The sequence below is a fragment of the Mesocricetus auratus genome, unplaced genomic scaffold (genome assembly GCF_017639785.1).
Source record: "Mesocricetus auratus isolate SY011 unplaced genomic scaffold, BCM_Maur_2.0 Super-Scaffold_4256, whole genome shotgun sequence".
Classification (NCBI taxonomy): domain Eukaryota; kingdom Metazoa; phylum Chordata; class Mammalia; order Rodentia; family Cricetidae; genus Mesocricetus; species Mesocricetus auratus.
The window spans coordinates 120,529,246-120,548,415 of NW_024429182.1; the positions used below are offsets into that span (position 1 = coordinate 120,529,246).

The 19,170-nt window shown below is 42.7% G+C and overlaps 1 protein-coding gene across 1 annotated transcript in view; it reads right to left on the reverse strand.

Annotated features, from left to right (window-relative positions):
* The window catches only part of Agbl1 (AGBL carboxypeptidase 1), a 519,496-nt gene that overhangs the window by 344,538 nt on the left and 155,788 nt on the right, over window positions 1-19,170 (reverse strand). Inside the window, exons 7-9 of the mRNA XM_005077867.4 lie at window positions 8,672-8,880; window positions 3,728-3,893; window positions 2,742-2,806 (exon numbers count right to left, since the gene is read on the reverse strand). Of these exons, the coding sequence (XP_005077924.4) occupies window positions 2,742-2,806; window positions 3,728-3,893; window positions 8,672-8,880 (440 nt within the window). The remainder of the gene's footprint in view (window positions 1-2,741; window positions 2,807-3,727; window positions 3,894-8,671; window positions 8,881-19,170) is intronic.

The window sequence follows — 19,170 nt, forward strand, 5'->3', positions numbered from 1 at the left end:
TCTAGAGAATATGTTCTTACCCTTCCTCCTTAAATTGTGCCTCTTGGGCATGGTCTCTGCCCTGCCTCACACTTGCTTCTTCAAATTATAAGTTCTAATTTGGTCTTTAGTAAAGACAACTCCCAAGTTCATGACAGTGTGAACTCTGACAGTAAAAGTCAGCATCTGGTTTATTTTTGTGTCACACAACCAAGCCCCAGAACTTTTCCTGATGTGTATGGATCCTACAAAGCAGCTGAAAGAAAGAAAAGAAATTCAAAAGGGAAGGCAAATAAAGTGGGGAGAAGGAGAACCTGAGTAAAGTTCACTCAGCTCTCCCCATAGTTGACTCAAATCTACTGCATGCACGAAGAGCACACACAGCCAACACCCCATCTCCATGTAGTGTTTCTCTTTCCTGTGCTGACCATGACCTGTCTACTCCTCAGACCTTCTACTCACAGGAGTTTCTTGTAAATATTTTTACTCAGATATAGGCCACATTTGTCTGCAATTTTCAAATGAGAATGCTACAGACTAAAGACCTATGTCAACTCTGTGAGTAGAAAACAAAACCGGCCTGGTTACTTGTCCATGTTCTCGGCAGCAAATGTTACAGCATTCACCTAGGAAAAGCTAGCTGCTGGAGGGCCAGTTCTAGGCTTGCAGTATCCCAGAATCAAGCCTAATTCCTATGCTACCCCATTGCTCTACAGCTCCTATTCACGCCCGATTCTCATCATCTCCTCAGCCATAGGCTTTGATGAATAGTTTCCAGATCCTCACCAATTTATCTTCTGCTTCTTTCCCAGTGGGATTTTTATATCTGTTTAGTTTCCACTCCCCCCCAGCCTACCATCTTCTCCAGAGTAGAGTCAGGGGAAAGTATCAGGACACCCTCCCGCTCAAGCTAGCTGTGTGGAGTCAGGCACTGACATACGCTGTGTCCCCCTGCATCAGATACAAGAGACGACTGACAGTGCATCAGACATCCAGTTATCAGAGTGCAAGCAAGAGGGGAGTGCAAGGTGGCATTGATGAATGACTGCAGCAGCCCAGTATTATTCAAATGATTCTGCACGTACTCCATAGGCCTGTGTGGCCGAACCACAGCAAAGAAGCAATTTGCTGCTGATGACTGCAGAAATGATTCTATTTATCAACAAAACCCTGGGAACAACAGACTGTCAACAGCAGTCTAAGCCCACAGATGGGACTGAGAGATAGCCCCTAGATGTCTGCCCCTGGCATCAGCAAGGGGGGTGCTCACATTGAGAACCCTGAAACCTCTTTGTGTCTAGGAAAGGAGAGAAGGGAACAGAGGAAGGGGGAAGACAAGTAAGGAAGAGGAAAGGGGAGAAAGAGAGGGGGAGGGGCTTGCTTCTTTTATTTTTGTATAACATTTTAAATTGTGTGTGTGTGTGTGTGTGTGTGTGTGTGTGTGTGTGTGTGTGTGGTGTATGGTGTGTGTGTCTGCATGCAGGAGGACTGGGGGCTGCCTGTGTCTGTGGGTACATGTGGAGGATGCATATATGTTTATGCCCATGTGTGTATGTGTGTATGCACACACGCATGTGTGCACGCACCTGTGCACACATGTGAATGCACAGAGGTCAGAGGACAACTTGGGAAAGATGATTCTTCCTTTCCGCCATATGGATTCTGTGGTTTGAACTCAGAACATTAGGCTTTGCAGAAATTGCCTTTTTCTGCTTGAGCCAACTTACTGGTACAGAATAGTTTTTTAAATTTGAATGTCACTATTAGGACTGTCTTTTGGATCTTATGCTACCGATGACAAAATTAATGAGCTATAAATGGAGAAACTTATCCAAAACTACACACAGCAGGGGAAATGGAGACAGAATTATAACTCATAAATGAACTATCAGTTTTCAAGGAGAATGGCTGTCAATTAGGAGCGATTTGGACGTTCCTAGAGATATTTTTGGTTTACGAGTGAGTAGCAAAGTGATGGATGCTATGGGGGACTAGTGAGTGGAGAACAGGGATGCTGTGAAGCATCACACAATATGACAAGAAATATCCAGTCAATATTCAAACAATCATAAAGTTTAAAACACCTATCCCACAAAAAAGCAGTCAATGAACTGTATTCTTCAACCTGAAAAACAGCCATACCCATTCATTCCAGTATTGTGGATGCCAGTTTTTGTATTATAATGGCACGTTGAGTCATTGAAACAAAGAACATGAGGTTCAAAAAGCATCAAATAATTACTATGTGAACTTTGATTAAAAGAAAAGATTACTGACCTCCCTTCATGGGCCACTGTGTGGTAGGGAACAAGGAGCATCACTTCTTTGGGAAAAGAGCTGCACACATTGCAAGGCATGGAAGACTAATTCAACAGGTGTGAATGGGGATGCACTGTCCCACATCCCTGTGCAGAATGGACAGGGGATGAGAAAATTGATTGATGAAGACAGGTGAGGTCTAGCAGAATGTTTCCTAAAATATCTTTCCATACTTATTCAATACACCAACTCTAAGCAAGAGTCTGTCAGGCTCATCCTGATAGAATATTAGATCATAATCAATAGACCTGTTTCTACAAAGAGGCTATGTATGAGACATAGCAAGGTGAAAATGGTATCTGCAAAACCAACAACAGTATCCATGCCTTGTAGACATCATTATCATTGGAGTGTCAATACTGGAGCAAACTCAGTAAATATAGGAAGTGATATATTTTCTTTTGCATAGTATCAGTATGACAAGCAAGGGCTGGTTTACCTACTTCTTTCACAGCCTCCACATCTGATTCTTTGTCCATTTCCTCCTCGCCATCATCTTCAACATCTTCTGAGTGGAAAAAGGAGATCAAAGAATGAGTGTGCTCATTGTCTGGCATTTACTCTCTCATGCACAGTGGCTCGCATTTCTTGCAAATAAGGGACCCATTACAAATGTACTGTATCCCTGCATGTGCAGATTCTCACTGATTTCTATATATGCTGTGCACATGACTATATGGGATCAGGATGCCATGTAAAATGCAAAATGAATTTGGACAGAAATGACATAAAAGTGACACTACCATTATCCTCCCACCCAAATTGGATTATTGATGCAAATGACACTGTCTTAGAGTTTATAGGCCACATGTACACTAAACTCATTGGAATTTAGATAGTGCCTTGACTAAGTTCCTAATTTTAAAATGGAGGAATGCATTCCAGAATTATCCACTAAGTTTAGAAAGTATCAGCTGCCATGTGACAAAAATTTCAACTGTGGGAAATCTGCTCCCCAGAGGAAGGTCAGGGTAAACAGCACTAGGGTCTTTGACCTTAAGATCTTCCTGGAGGTTAAATCATCCACACTTTCTGATATTCTAAAACATGTATCATGTGGTTTTACATGGTGAAAGTTTTATTGCAGCCTTGTCCAAATGACAAATTAATTCCACCAATGGACAGTGCAGTAAAGAGATTGGGTCACAAAATTGTGAAAAGATTGTTTTTCTTAATTAGATGAGATGCCTGTGAAGGCATTCGGTAGCCACCAGGCAAAGCGGTGACAGCTAATAATTAGGGACACTGTGAGTGAGCATGATGCTTGTTCTCCCTGCTTATGAAAAAGTCTACTGCTTCATACATGTCTCTAATGAGCTTATTAGAAGATCATGGTTGACCTGTACAACAACCGCTTCTGCTTTATTCCCCATCCCTCCAACATGCTGTAAAATGCAAACACTGCTCTGAAGGCTACCTGCTACCTTACCTTCAGTGAGAGCTTGTGGGAGCTCTGAGCTGGTGCTCCCGATAGCTGGGAAGGTGTAAGCACTACTGGCCGTGACCAAGGGAAGTGGACTCTCAGGGTAGCATTGCCTGAGGATCTGAAGCACCACAGAGATCACAGGTTCCATGCTCTTGTTGTCCAGGCAGGTCTGAGGAGAGAGAATATCACAACAGACCCTGTGTACAGCCCCCATACAGGGATGTTATTTCAGATAGCAAAATGCACACAGTCTAAGTGGACAGCAAACAGTCTCACTGTATGTTTCGTTGTTTGAACATTCCAATGCAGAATAATATCTACTCAGAGTTTGCATCATTATTTCTATTTTGCTGCTCAGATAGCATTGGGATGAGCTTAGTCTGGGAGTAGACTTGAATTTATTTCAAGGGAGGCTGTACCTGAGGCAAGTCCTTATCTGGGATGCCTGAGGAAAGAGGGGTGACACATTCCTTCAGGCACCCCCGAGTCACTATGAATTATTGCCTAAGTTAGGGAATAAACGGCTGAATTGATGGAAGTCTTGCTTTTGTCTCCTTGCTATGTCTAAACAGAATTATATAACAAAAAAGGATAAAATATAAAATCATAAGGAAAGTCTGTGTAAATCCCACGTGCCTAAATTAGCCAACTTGCCTGTCTCAAAGCCCAGTGTGCAGATCCTGCTTGGTACCTACTCAAAGCAAAGCAAACTCAGATTTGCAGATGTAATATTTTGATGGTGATAGAACATGACAATACCTCTCTTTGCAGACACTGAAAAATGAAAGAACAAGTTTACTAAACTGAGACAGAGTCAGAAGTAGCTCAGTTACTCTTTGGCTTGGAAAATGTGCTGCGTGCTGAACTTGGTACAGAAATATGTCTATGACAAGCCTCCAATCTGAGAGTGTTAAAGGGAACAGAAAGCTCTGAGATCAAGAAATCATAATAGGTGCTGAGCAGTCACCACAAGGCCTGGGTTATGGTGCTGTCCTACTGTGGTACCTCTAAGTCCATATTACAGGTAGCTCATGAAAGTAGACAGAGAAAAATATCAACAAAAATGTAGCTGCTAAAAATGGCTCCACTAGTGAAATGCTTGCCATGCAAGCATGGGGCTCTTAGATTGATCCTCCAGGACCCACATCAGAAAAGCAGACAGCAAACCGAGCACACCTATGATCCTAGCACTGAAAAGACAGAGATGTAAGGACTCAGAGACCTTGATGATTAGTCAACCAAGCCAAGTCAGTGGCCCCAGGCTCAGTGAGAGAGCCTGTCTCAGAAACTACAGTGGAAAGGAAATTAAGAAGTTACTAGATGTCAACCAATGGCTGACATACACACACACACACACACACACACACACACATGCACACATGCATGCACACACAAACATGCCAAAGAATTAACAATGAGGGCTTTGGGCCAGGCAGTGGTGGCGCACACCTTTAAAGCCAGCACTCGGGAGGCAGAGGCAGGCAGATCTCTGTGAGTTTGAGGCCAGGCTGCACCGACAGCCTCCAAAACAATACAGAGAAACCCCCCAAAAAACAAAACAAAACAAAAAACAATGAAGGCTTTGGATATCATTCTGAGTTGGAGCACCTGCATAGAATGTGTAAAGCCTACATCCAATCCCCGGCCACCCCTGCACACACCAAAAGCAGACTTAAAAATATAAGCGATCCAACTCAAAACAGCAATGTCTTAAGACAATCAAGAATGCCCCTTTTCCTTAGTGTGCTCAAATGGTACCAATCAACTGTCTCTGCGGACACGGACACAGCAGGAAACACTCCCAGTGGAAAATGAATTCGTTGAAGACAGTTCAGCCCTTTGGCCTGGTTGAATGGCCTCAAGTGTTTGCTGTAAAGTTATTAGTATTGGAAAAAGAGAAAATGGAGTGTGGAGGAGAAAGAAGAAAGGTAAAATAGATGCAGATTGGAGACGAAAGTAGAAAGATAAAGTAGATGCAGATTAGAGATGATGCTCTGGCCTTCAGCCTCAGGGAAAACAGAACCAAGACCAAGCCAAGAATGTCAAAAAAGATGCCAACATCTTTTTTCTGTCTGTAATTGCCATTGACATGGCCACTGATGGTGATTGATGGCAACTACTTTTTTTTTTGTCTGTGAGATGGTCCAGATGAGAACTGAAACGAAGAAGAGAAGCAAGCTCATGTATCCTAGAAGTGTCAATCATGCCATGAGCTCAAAGAAGGGTATCAGGCAGGGTTATTAAGAACAGAGACCAGGGCATTGTCGACAGTGCCATATTGGGTGCCTTCTTCTATTCGAAGGGAAGTGTTTACACATTTAAAAATTTATTATTAATTCCAAGGAAATAAAAATCCCTAGATCCACTTGTCACCAAGTTCCTTGTTAAAAAACCAGGTGCTAGGCAGGAGGACAATGTCAGAAGACATCATTAGGTTAACAAGTGAACTTGGGGGGCAGTGCTGAAGAGATAGCTCAGTGGTTAAAAGCACTGGCTGCTCTTTCAGAGATCCTGAGTTCAATTCCTAGCAACCATATCTGTTGCCCTCTTCTGGTACAAAGGTATATAAGCAGATAGAGCACACAAATACATAAAATAAATAAATCTTTACAAAAAAAAAACAGGAGAGATGGCTCAGAGGTTGGGAGCACTAACTGTTGTTCCAAAGGTCCTGAGTTCAATTCCCAGCAACCACATGTTGGCTCACAACCATCTGTGATGAAATCTATTGCCCTCTTCTGGCGTGAAGAGGCACATGCAGGCAGAACACTCTATACATACTAAATAAATAATTTTAAAAGAAAACATGGTGAAAAGTCCCTATAGAAAAAATATTGTTTAAAAGATTGAAAGCCAAGTGAAGACATTAGCGAATGTGGGGAATTCAACACCTCAGATATTCACCCACAAATTGTGCAGATGTTTCCTGGTAACAGGCTTAGTGCATCATGGCCAATTTATTCAGCATTGTTCCATGATGACTCCTAGGCTACTTTCTCACATAATATCAATCAGAGATTGCAGTATGATCTGGGTCAACCTCACTATAAAGTGTAGATTCTACCTTCACTCACATTTAGTTTCCTCTTACAGTAGTAACTGGAGGCTGGAGATTTGCCGTTCACTTGCTAGACGGGTCGACAGCATCACTGACCTGTTAAGGGACTCCCTCTAAAGGCCTGCATACATGTTTGCAGATCCTCACATGCCTGGGCTTAATGTGGTGTAATATATTTCACTGTGTCCTTCTCTGCGATATATAATTGTAATGTCACCATCTTCTTTCTCTACTGTCCTTTCAGATATTTTTAGTACAGCAAAGGGAAACAGTCAATAATATGGAGGACAGAAAGCACCAAGCATGCCAGCCAGAATGGGGGCGCCTGGCATCAGCAGCCAAGGGGGAAAATTCACAGGGACTGAGTGAGATTAGACAGTTAGAGGATCGTGAGCCTGCAGAGAACAAGGAAGCTTGGAAAAGCTGAAAGCACTGCTTGATCCAGAAAAGCAGAATGCAAAACTGCAGCTATTTCATGACTGAGAAGCTCTGAACTCAGTAATGACAGAGGAAAAACTCAGAGGTGACAGCAGACAGGAAATTAGATATTGGTTTGCATCATGTTCGTGTTTGGAGGAAGAATGCCATTTTTAAAAAAGAATAGGAAAAGTCTAGCAATGCTGTTGTGGGAGAACAGCGCTCTCATTGGCTGCTTCGTTACCTCTGCGGGTACTCAGGTAGAGTAAATTGGGAAGCTTTCCAGAGAGGAGCATTGAGCACCAGAGACTGTCAACTAGGAAAACAACAGGGAACATGAGGCATATGCAAGCGAGCAGAGATGGATTTTTAGGTTATTTGTATCACCAGCTGGCATGATATTGAAATCAGCCCCAGTCGAGTGTAGCTAAGGAATGTGTGACTTGGGTTGAAATCCAAACAACCTTGGACCACACACCCCACCCGGGGCAGCTAAGAGCCAGCCAGAGAAGATGCTATTCCCTTTACCTGGACCACTCTCCTGCTTAAGCCTGGTTTGATGAGCTATCTAGCAATTTAGGTTTGGGTGTCACCTACTTAGAAAAAAACTTAGCATCTCTAAATGATCTTCTTCCTCCACCTATACGAGTCTGTCTCATTTTCCGGGCCTCACAGGCCACTGCAAAAATCCTTCTCATTGGATATTTTGTTTATTTAATGACGGTGTTTATTTAATGCTAGGATGTGTGCCCCATAAGATCAGAAGTCTCCTTTGCCATATTCCCCAGTACTATTTAGTCCAATGACTGCTCACACTCAAAAGAAGAAAATAAATTCTTAAAATATAATATGTACATTCCTGAACACATGAACTTAATACACAAAAGAATCTAAATGCTTTAATTCTACTTCTTTAGTGCATATATGTATGTTTATCTTATTCCTTTGGTTGTTGTTGTTTTTGTTTTTCGGGACAGGGTTTCTCTGTGTAGCTCTGGTGTCCTGGAACTCCCTCTGTAGACCAGGCAGGTCACGAACTCAGAGATCTGCCTCCCAAGTGCTGGGATTAAGGGTATGTGACACAATGTCCAGCTATGTTTCTTTTAAAAAGAAAAGGCAAATTGATGGTTTGAAAAGGGAGATGATACCGTCGAAGTTTCACAGCTTTAGGCTGGGGCCTGTGGTTCTGGAGCGCATACTCTTAATCACTACGCTATCTGTCATCTGTGGTAGTGTGCTAACAATAAACACGCATTGGCCGAATGAACACATACTGATTGGATTACTGAATGAAAACATGACTGAGTGAGTGAATAGGGATTTGAATTCAGAGCACGCACCAAATTGAAACAAGCACCGTGTTGCAGTTGTTTTAGTTTTCCCTGCTCCATTCAGGACAATTTCCAAGCTCCAGCCTTCTAGAATCACCCTTGAAGACATCCACCTGCTTCAGAAACCCCCATGCTGGCTACCTGTGCGATGCTGAAGAGAGTCTCCATGCCTCGGGCTGCCAGGAAGGCCTCCCTGCCAGACCGGAGAGTGACAATGTGCCTGAGACAGAGCAGGAGCCCATGGCGGATCAGCACATAGGTGTTGGTCACATCGTGGCTGTGCCAGTCCTGATGCAGCCTGAGCAAGCTGGTGACATAGCCTTGGTTCACTGCCCTGCGGCTGTTAGACTCTGGAGACAAAGGGAAAAGGTCATGTCAATCATAGCTCCCCGGGACACAGCTGCCTGAGAATGCCACAGTGTGACTCCCACATAGTACTTATAAAGGCAATAATAACTTTTCAGTATATAAAACTGGCAGGTGTTATTTTAACCAAATGATCAAAATCAACATTTCCAGTAATGGGGTTGTAATGTAGCCCCCTTGTTATGATGACCTGAGAAAAACACAGTGTTGCTTCTATAGTATTCTATAGTATTCCTGCCAAAATTCATAGTGAGGTACACACTATAAGGCATGTAACGTAGATTGCTCACAAATGTCAAGATCATAAGAAGGAAGAAGAAAAAGAAAAGACTTGGAATGGGGACAGAAAGATAAGAATACATGACACCTAAGAATAGTATGTAATTGTAATGCAAATAATGGGCCAAGAAAAAAAATCATTCACTAGAAAAAGCATCAGTAAAGCTCGGGTTAAAATTTGAGGAAGGTTGTCTTTTCATGTAAAGATTTATCACTGTTTTCTCAGTGTGGGACATTATTCTAATTTTATTTCATGGAACTCAGGATTCCTCCTCTTCCTCCTGTATGATTAAAGTTTATCTCTATCTTGGAAAACAAGTGAGGAAGGTTTGTAGATTACCATGCAGCATGATGTCAATGTTTATGCCATGTAGTTATTTCCTTTTGATTGAAACAGTCCATCTCCTTCCTGGAGGGAGGCTCATAGGACAACTCACAAGATTCCCAAGACCCTTCCCCATGGTTATATAAGCAGGAAGCAGCTGTAGTGATTGAGGAGATGCTTTGCTGGAGCAGCTGCCTGCAAGTTCAGAGGGGTACAGCTGTAACTTTCATGAGTCACTGCTCATACTGCTGGGGTGGGCTCTTCGGTAGCACAGCCATCTGAGTCACCTGTGTCCCTGTAACTAACCTTTAACCATGCTCCTACTACAAACTAACCACATGGTTTCAGTAAACTAGAGATAAGTCGAATCTTTTCTTTAGTCTTTCATCAGTACCCTTTCTGTGATGAATATATGTTTATTCGTGTCTCCACAGGGAAAGTCACATAACACAATTGCCACGCAGAGACTACTTGACAGAGCCATAGATAATGTTGAAGGACGCTATTTAATGGCTCCTGCTATTGTCAGTAAGACATGCAGCTGAGACTGGTTTATCTGAAGGTAGGGTATCCAAGGGGCAGTCCCAATGTAGCTACCTTTTCCCCATTTAGTATGGGATGGTGTGGCTCCTTGCTGTTGTGGATGTTGTGTGGATTGACAAAACACACAACTGATGCTAAGTCATCTGAGGGCTGAGTGCCCTTGGGGGAAATCACAGGGTGGCTGTCATCCTCCAGGTGGCAGGAAGTGACTCATCTTGTGTCTAGAATGGGTTGGAAGTTGCACCCAGATGCCTTCTCGAGAAGATACTTCAATACCTAAAAGTGATTCATACTGAAAGGGTTCAGAGAAGGGCTGTGGTCATGTCTGTGGGTGATAAGACATATTACTGAAGCTGAACTTCCTGACTGAGAAGAACTTTGCCTTTGTGAGGGGGTTTCAATGGGAGAAAGATACATAGATGCTTTCCTCAACACCAGCATGAAAGTGTAAAAGGCTAGGAGGGGACTAGGGTGTTTGCCTGCTCTTTATTATAGCTGATAGGAGAGAGTACATGTTAGATCTTGCTGTTGAGCTCTTCCTGGGATCCCAACACATGGAATCGATGGGAAAGAATAGGACAACAAGGAGAAAGAGAGTGAGATCGAAAAGGACCTTCGATACAGAGAAAGGGAGCTCTTTGACTCTGTGTGCAGATGGGGGCTTTAATAATGGAGACTGTCATAATCAGGGAACAGAATCTCAGAAGTGCTGGAATTGGGCAAGCATTTTAAATAAGCAATGGAAGAATCCCTCACAACTCTGCTTGTGCAGCTGACAGACATGGCAGCAGACAGGATCAGTCTGAGTACTGTTCAAGTGGAAAAGTCGAGCAATGCAACTGTTCGTCCCTCCTCGAGACAAGGGCTTCAGACGAGGTGATACGAGGGTCCCTGATAGACAGACTCATACAGGCAATTTGGGATACTTAACTATCACTCAGTGAAGTTCTCATGAATATCAAAAATGGGGAGATAGGAGAGGATGGGCACATGTTACTGAAAGAATTAGGTGACAGGTTTTGTTCCTGAAGGAATTAGGTGGCAGGTTCTGTTCCATGCTCAGATTTTGTGTTCATGGAAAAGTTTTATAAAAGAAGTTAATTCAGTGGGGACCTCAAGACTAGTTTGGAGATTTAGTGGTTCTACAAAGACACATAGTAGGGCCCTGACCAATCAGGCATGTGAGTCACGCTCATGAGGCATAGGTCACATATTTCACCTTGCATATAGGCATACTGGATACAGAGGTTGTTCCCTCATGCTGGAATCTTTCAGCAATCAGGCGTGGCTGACAAAGAAGCAATAGGTGCTTTGGCCTGGGGCCTGTCAGACCCAGGGAGACAGCTTTCCAATTGCCCTCTAAATGCCTATCAATCACTGTTGCTCTCAGCCTCCATCATGGGGAGAAGTCTCTCTTGTCTTTGAAAAAAGCAGTGGGTACTTCAGAGACTCATAACCTGTAGAGCTGCTGAGAACAAGTAGCTGTTACTGTGACATAGTAGTTCAATGCATCCATAAGTGGAAGAAAACAAGCAGACATTCACATCACCTCCTCCAAGGTTCATAGAGCACCTCTTTTCAAGACTCAGGAAGCTCACAAAACTTACCGGGTTGACAAGATGCCCATCTTCAAAGTTATGTAAACAGTAAATGGCTGTGGAGCCAAGACTGTTCAGTAGAGCAACTGCCTATAAGCTGGGACAGGAAGTACCACCCATGCAAGTCTGTGAGTCATGACCCATGCAGAAATCAGGTGCTTGGGTGACACAGCTGCCTGAGTCTCTTGTGTTCTGGTAAGTTACCCATTATTCAAGCTCCTCTAAGTAATGTCCCAAAATTAATTGGTTCCCCAAGATAGACTTTCAATAGAATCAGGTGCTTTGGTCTACCATTCCCTATCTGAGAAGGATAGACATTTGTTTGTAACTCCCCAGGAAAAGTTTCACAAGTTTACTTCTAGATTCTGTTTGACAGAGGTTATATAAGAAAACATCCTACTTTTTAGTAAATTTACTGTTGAAAAATATGAATATCTTTAAGTTATTCTCAGAAAAAAAGAAGAGAAACGAGAAGAATTGGAAAGGTGAGAAAGATCAGGAGGGAAGATGATGGAAGGATTTAGAAGTGTCTCTAAAGGCTGAATGGGTTAAAAGGTCAAGGTAAGCACCCATCTTGAAGGTTATCACTTGCAAGAGACATGCTAGGTGCCTTTCTCAGAGTAGAGAAGCCCGTTCGCAGACTTTCATGGGGTTGCATATTTATTTAATATAGTTGCCATGTCAGCACCCATTTTCAGGTATTCTTTAATTTTGAAACCTCAATATACCACGTCACCTCTAGCCTAGTAAACATTCCCCTCATCAGGAATGATTCCAATATGATGTACTTATTCCTCAACTCATGGACTCTAAACAAGCCCTTCATCCAACTATCTGCTGGATCTAATAGAAAGCACCAAAGCCACATTAAGTATGTTCTCCTCACTCCACACTCCTTTGAAGAAGTCCGTCTGCAACCTCTATGAGCAAGCCCTTAAATGGACCATGGCCCTTAGAGAATCTGTGGGCCCTTTACATTCTCTCTTCCTACCACACACTGACTCCCTGCCACATCCAGATTCCTTTTTAGTGCCTACAGACATCCCACTTTTCTCCAGGTCTGAAACTAATAGCTCCTTCTGTGACAGTATGTGTTCAATTCTGTTGTATACTCTGTTCAACACACCAAATAGAACCTCCCCCTGGTCAGCCTTGTCCTTGTCAATGGCTGTCTTAACTTATGGCTCTTCTAGACAGAAGGACTGCAAGACCAAACTAGAAAGAAATTACAACAGAAGGCCGAGTTCAAACAAGAAGGGAACCCCTCACATAAAGACTATTAAACCCTAAGATGGGCTGGAGGAGGGGATCAAGCCGCTCTGATGATGTTCAGGCCAAGGCTGAAAGTTTATCCTGAAGGGTTGTCCTATGGGGCATCCCATCTATATCCGATAGAAGTTTAACAGAGTTTAGCCTTCCCTGACTTCCACACTAACATTTCTCCATCTCAGCTCAGTTTTCCTGGTAAGCTCCCCTGAGACCAATATATAAGTCTGTCTACCAAGAACTGTCCAGGATACCTCTCTCAACAATTAGTCCATGCTATTCTTCAGATTAACTTCCCTGGGCTCCAGGGTGAGTGAATGAGTGTGGGACTGTCAACCCAATCAGAGGACTGTGGGCCTTAGAGCTCCTGCAAACCTCCTGAGGCACGCTGTGGAGCTCTACAGGCCTGCCTCTGTGACTCTGCCACAGATGTTCAAAACCTGCCCTTCTCTCGAGGCTACATAGCTCCATTATATGAACCACTCATGCTGGTTTATGAGACAATATGTACTTCCAGCCAAGTGTGTGTGAGAGAGCTCCCCTGAGCAGTAATCAAAAGAGCAGAATTACAGCTTACACAAGACCATGTAAGTGCACACGAGTGTAAAAAACAACATGGAAATTCAATGCTGTATTCCATGGAGGATTTTTCTCATAATATTAACAGACCTTTTAATTTGCTTGTTTATAACATTTTAAGTTACAGGGCTTCACTAAGCACCCTTGAGACTTTTGACCCATGTGAGGAGTTGATTTTATTTTGGTTTTTCCTTTTATAACATTTAATGCAGCCATGACCCTGAATTGGTAGTGATGAGACTTATGCCCAGTGATGTGTTTGTGAAAGATTTAAAGCTCTTCCAATGCTTCCTTTAATAATTATTCCTTTGTAACAAAAATATTTCTTTCCTTGGATGATCTTGGCCACACTGTGCTAGAGTCCTTTGCTGCCAAATAAGGTTCCAGTCTATCTGCTATCTAATGTTTAAAAGAAAATTGGGGCTGACAAGGAGGTATTAAAGGAAAGTATTTCTTGGTGAAAAGTGCCAGAAGTGGCAAATATGGGGCACAAGGCCCCTGTATGCTGTGGAAGGTTGATGGCATTTGTCTTTATCTATTCTAAGGCAATGTGACCAATAATACATCATCCTAATGACCTTCATTCATTATTCATTTTGAGTAAGAAGAAGTGGGTAATGGAGAAAAAGGGTCTTTAATTGTCTGAGAGAAAAATCCCTTTTCAAACAGCAATGATTTTATTCACAGTTTACCTGTTAATCCCCAACAAGTGGCCATGTTTACTAACATCTGAAACACCTAAGCTCCCTTCTTTGCTGACCCTACATCAGTCAACCTTTCTCTGAGAATAGTTTGGGAAGTTTTGCAAAAGTCAATACGTATCTAACACCGACAAGTGGAGATTCATCAGACTTCGGAAGAGCAAAAGTGGAGAAGAGCCAAAGAATGAAATGAGGGTCACTAGAATCAGCAGCTCAGACGAGTTCTTGGGAGACTTGAAAGAAAAACACCACTTCTCAGAGCAGAAAAATATTCAGGAGAAAATATGAGATTTCAGACATAGCTCTGGATGAGTTAAGAATCCGGGGAACTCTAAGCCCCCCAACCCTCTTCCAAGCAGACCAGCTCTTCTGTAGTCTGTGTAAATGGCTTCTTCCTCAGATTGTTTTTAGAAAAGCTGATGCACATTGTGTATATAGATCCATACATGCAACTTTGCATGTGCACGCGCGGGCACACACACACACACACACACACACACGTCTGAATTTCCTAGAAAGTTAAGGTGAGGTACATAGATTGAAAGATGGTAGTAGGATGAAAGGATGGAGGAAAATCCAAAGGCCTGTACCTTTCTGCTTCCTGAGTATTGCTGGTTTGGTTGGCCACTCCAGCTACAGCAGAAGAGCATTGGTCCATTTTCCATTGTGGAATCCTGGAGCAGCTGAAACTTAATTCATTTTTCTTCTCATTCCACCTTTCTACAGTCTCCTCATCTCTCTGGGTTATGGCCTCTCAGAGCCTTCCTTACTTTTAACTAATTTTCAGTCTGAAATGTGGTCTACTGGCATCCTTACTTGGTACCCTCATGTTTCCTCAAAGCATTCTGAATTGAAGTCCAAAAATTTTTCTCTGGGAGAGGTACCCATTGGTACAGATTTTTTGCAGTCTGGTAAAAAGAAAAATATAAAGACACCAGAAAGAATTATGCTAAGGAGTTAAGGGTACTTAGCTACAAGAAGGGGTATTGGTGACCCTGTTTGCCTGTTCACAGTCTTCCAAAACTTTTACTCCAAATATTCTACAATTCATTTAAATAATTAAGAGAGTAAAGGGGAGATAACCTTGTAATTGGAGCTACAAACTAGTAGCCTATAGACTTTTGGTGTGTGCCATGTTGTCAATGTTTAATCACAGGCCAAGCAGGCCTGCAGGTTACCATAGCAACCACCACACCTCTTGTCTTACCCCATCTCCTTTAAAAGTGAATTATCTCACTAGCCCCTGGAGGCATTAGTGAGCAGAACCATCTTTACAAAGATATTTGTCTTCTAAACAGGAAAGCCTAGAGACCTCTCAAAGGATTGACTTGCTCCAGGAGAATCTGGAGCCCTGTGGCAGCTATCTGTGGGAATGCTTGGAATTCCAGATTAATACATCTACAAGCTTTCTGCTGCTCTGCCTTCTTACTTGACAAAGTTAACAGGACCTGTGTGTCATTGCCGTTCTTTATTTCTATATCTAAGGACTGTCTCATTCTTGAGAGGTAGAGTGAGGTCCTTCAGTAAAGGAGAAGTAGGACTCTGCAGCAGAGGACCACGTGAGACCATAACAGCTACACCCAGGAATGAGACATACAGATCCGTGTAAGCCTCTAAACTCCTCTATGCCAACCACAGGTACCCAAGCCTGCTCTGCTGGTCCTGATCCCTATGCAGACCCCTCAGCTCTCTGCCAGCTGTCTACCTGGAGTCCTGAACAAGGCTGGGCTCCATCACATTCTAGCTGTGCAACATTGAGCCTGTTATTACACACCTCCACCATGCAGTCTTTTACCTGAAAGACAAAGCCAATAATAGCTTCTTCATTCTTCATTTGAAAAAATTAATTGAGATGAAGCAAGCCATCTAATGCCAGATAAAATTGCCATTGTCAACAACACCAGCACTGTTTATGATTCTAACAGTTCTCATGCACAACAAAGTATCAAATGTCCCACATATGGGTATGTTCCTTTAGAAATCACCATTCAAGAACAGGAACACTGGGGTCACACAACTTTTAAGCTGAGCATTACCTGTACTATTTCCTAGCTGTGTAATCTTGATTGCATTATTAAGTACTATTCTTTGAATGTGTTTGCAGTTGCAATGTGCCCCCTCTTGCCTCCCCTGATAATTCATGAACAGCCTGTGTGGTCCAAGGTAAACTCATAGATGTGAGCTCCTATCTAGAGGATCAAGAACAAGTTATGTCTTCCCAAAATACATTGACACGGCGTTAAAATTCCATTCTAAAAAAGAAGTAGGGCACAGAGAGCAGGCATGGTGCCAACACAAGGCCAATAAACACCACAGGGACTATGTGACAGAGTAAGTCAGCTCACCATAACAGACAGCAAGCAGAGGGACTCAGGGAGGGGCAGGTCATGCATGATATCCACCAAAGATGTGATCCCAGTAGCTAGGCCTCCCTTCCTAATATTTCCTAAAAACTCCAATACAGCACTACCAGCTGGGCACCTGGGCTCAAACACTTGACTCTGTGAGAAAATTTCATATTCAAAGCATAAAAACTACTCCTGGGTATAATGAGATATATGTGTATAAGAATAAGTGTAAGGATTTGAGGCCTTCTGACATTTCTTGGAAAGAAATGGCGTTCAGTTACATTGCATACTCTAACATGCTCTCTCGGGAAATTCCTGCCTATAAAGATCAAAGAGCTCTATGCTTTGTTCGGAAACTTCCTAAGAGTCTATTTTCTGATCATGTGTAAGCTTCACAGGAACTAAAACTCATGGCAGACAATCACTTAGCAAGGTTCATTGAATTCTGCTGTACCTTCCAAGGTCTCCTTGCAAGCCTTCTCCTCACTGTCTATGAACCAGGGGCAATAACACCACAAAATCTGCCCAGTTCCAATCAGGACTTCACACTGAAACTTGCACTTTGACCCACAGCACCCAAGCCTCTACAATAGCCCACCTAGAACTCCCAGTACTGAGATATTATGTGGCTCAAGATAAAGATACACCTAACTACAGTGAGTACTATGTGTACCTTTGCCATAGATTGTTTTGGTGATTTTCTCAGTGTGCCAATTTAGAAGAGAGTTCTGAACAAAATAGCCTTTCCCAAGGCTTCCAAATTACATTATAAGACAATGAGCTGCCTGCTTCCCCACTATAATATCAGGTACAAGGGGAACTATTTGTTTTCTGAATGTTTCCTATGTGCTGAGCATCAGCTAATCATTTCACATGGATCATCTCGTTTGTCTTACGGAAGTGCTGTAGGCTAAGCATTATGTTTCTCCCTTTACAAATGAACATGCAGAATCTGAGAGACGTTGAAAGACTTACTGAAGTCCATCAAGCTTATACATAGCATCTTTAGGATTCTAATGGAATCTGCCATCTGACTGGAGAGCTGATGTCCTGTGCTGTCTCCAAACCTTTGATGCCCCAGTTAGCATCCGATTTTTCATCCAATACAAACATATACCTCTTCCCAGTACAACTAGCTTCTTGTATGGTTCTGGAAGGCTGCTAGAGAGAAAGCCTAAGGGTCTAAGATGAAATTAGTTTCTCTCCCCATATTCCATCTGCCTATTTCCTCCCAGTTCTAGTGAGATGCAAATCCCGGGGTTATGGTTGCAAACAAATAGCCTACAATTATGCATGTCATCCAAGGCAATGTCTGGATGGGCTGTAGGTAGGGTAGTGTCTTCCCAATACCCAGACAGAAACTAAGTGAGACAAGACCAGAAGTCAAGCTCAGAATGTGATCAAAGTGTAATGATTTTGAGGAGAGGCCTAAGGTTGTAGTCACTCATTCACTCAGTCCCTCTGTAGTTGCAGCAGAGGCTTGGCTCCCATGTAGAGAAGAAGCAGCGAGATGCAGACTGAAACATAGCTAAACACCATCAGGAGTGGAAATCACACTCGATTATTGTTTCTTGAACAATGGCAACGACACTGAACGCTTTTGCAGGTGCCTCTTTCTTTTCTCGTGTAGATACATCTTAGAAAACTTGCTTATAGTGTGAGATATTATTCATTTCAAGCAAATCCTGTTTTCCTATCACCTGCCTTGGTAAAATTAAGGACACTTTCTCTTAGCTCCAGGAATAGTGACTCAGATGGTGAAGGGGCCACCCATAGTGTTTTTTCACATGGTTTTGAATCTGGATGTTTCTCTCCTAAATCAGAAGCACATCTCAGTAGCTTCCTATGAAATAGTTCAAGCCTTGGAGTTTGCATCTGCCTCACCCTGCAGAATGGAGGTAATGCCATTCCTCCTGTGCTCTGTGCTCACTGCCCTGTGCAGGACACTCAGCAGCCATGCTACACTCCATGAGCAAAGGCATTGAGGACACGGCGTTCCTCCTGTCCTCTGTGCTCACTGCCCTGTGCAGGACACGCGGCAGCTATGCCACTCTCCTGAGAAAAGGTGTGGAGGACACTCCATTCCTCCTTCCTCTGTGCTCACTGCCTGGTGCAAGATGCTCAGCAGCCACGCTATGCTCCATGAGAGAAAGGCCCCTAGAACAAAGATCCTCTGATTCTACATCACATATGTGGAGCAAATCAATATTCTCAGAGCATAATTTAGTAATTTTGTTTCTTTTTTGTGTAGTGCTGAGGTCTGAACCTAAAGTAGACTCAACTATACCACTGAGCTGTGAGTTTATCACATTTTTTAACTTTTATTTTTATTTATTTATTTATTTATTTATTTATTTTGAGACTGGGTCCCACTAATTGCCAGGCTTTGAATTTACTCTATTATTACAGCCTCCTGAGTAGCTACAATGGCCGGCCCACGGGCCTGGTTTATGCTTTTATCAATTCTAAAACATATCTCCCATGTTTTTGCAAATGGTAAGATGTTACCAATATGGTGCCTATTGCAGTTGGCAGTTTTTTCCTCTCTTAATAGTATGTGTATATTGATGTACCTTTCAGTTGGTACAAGAAAATATGATCATACTGTCATATTGATACTTCTAAAAATGTATAA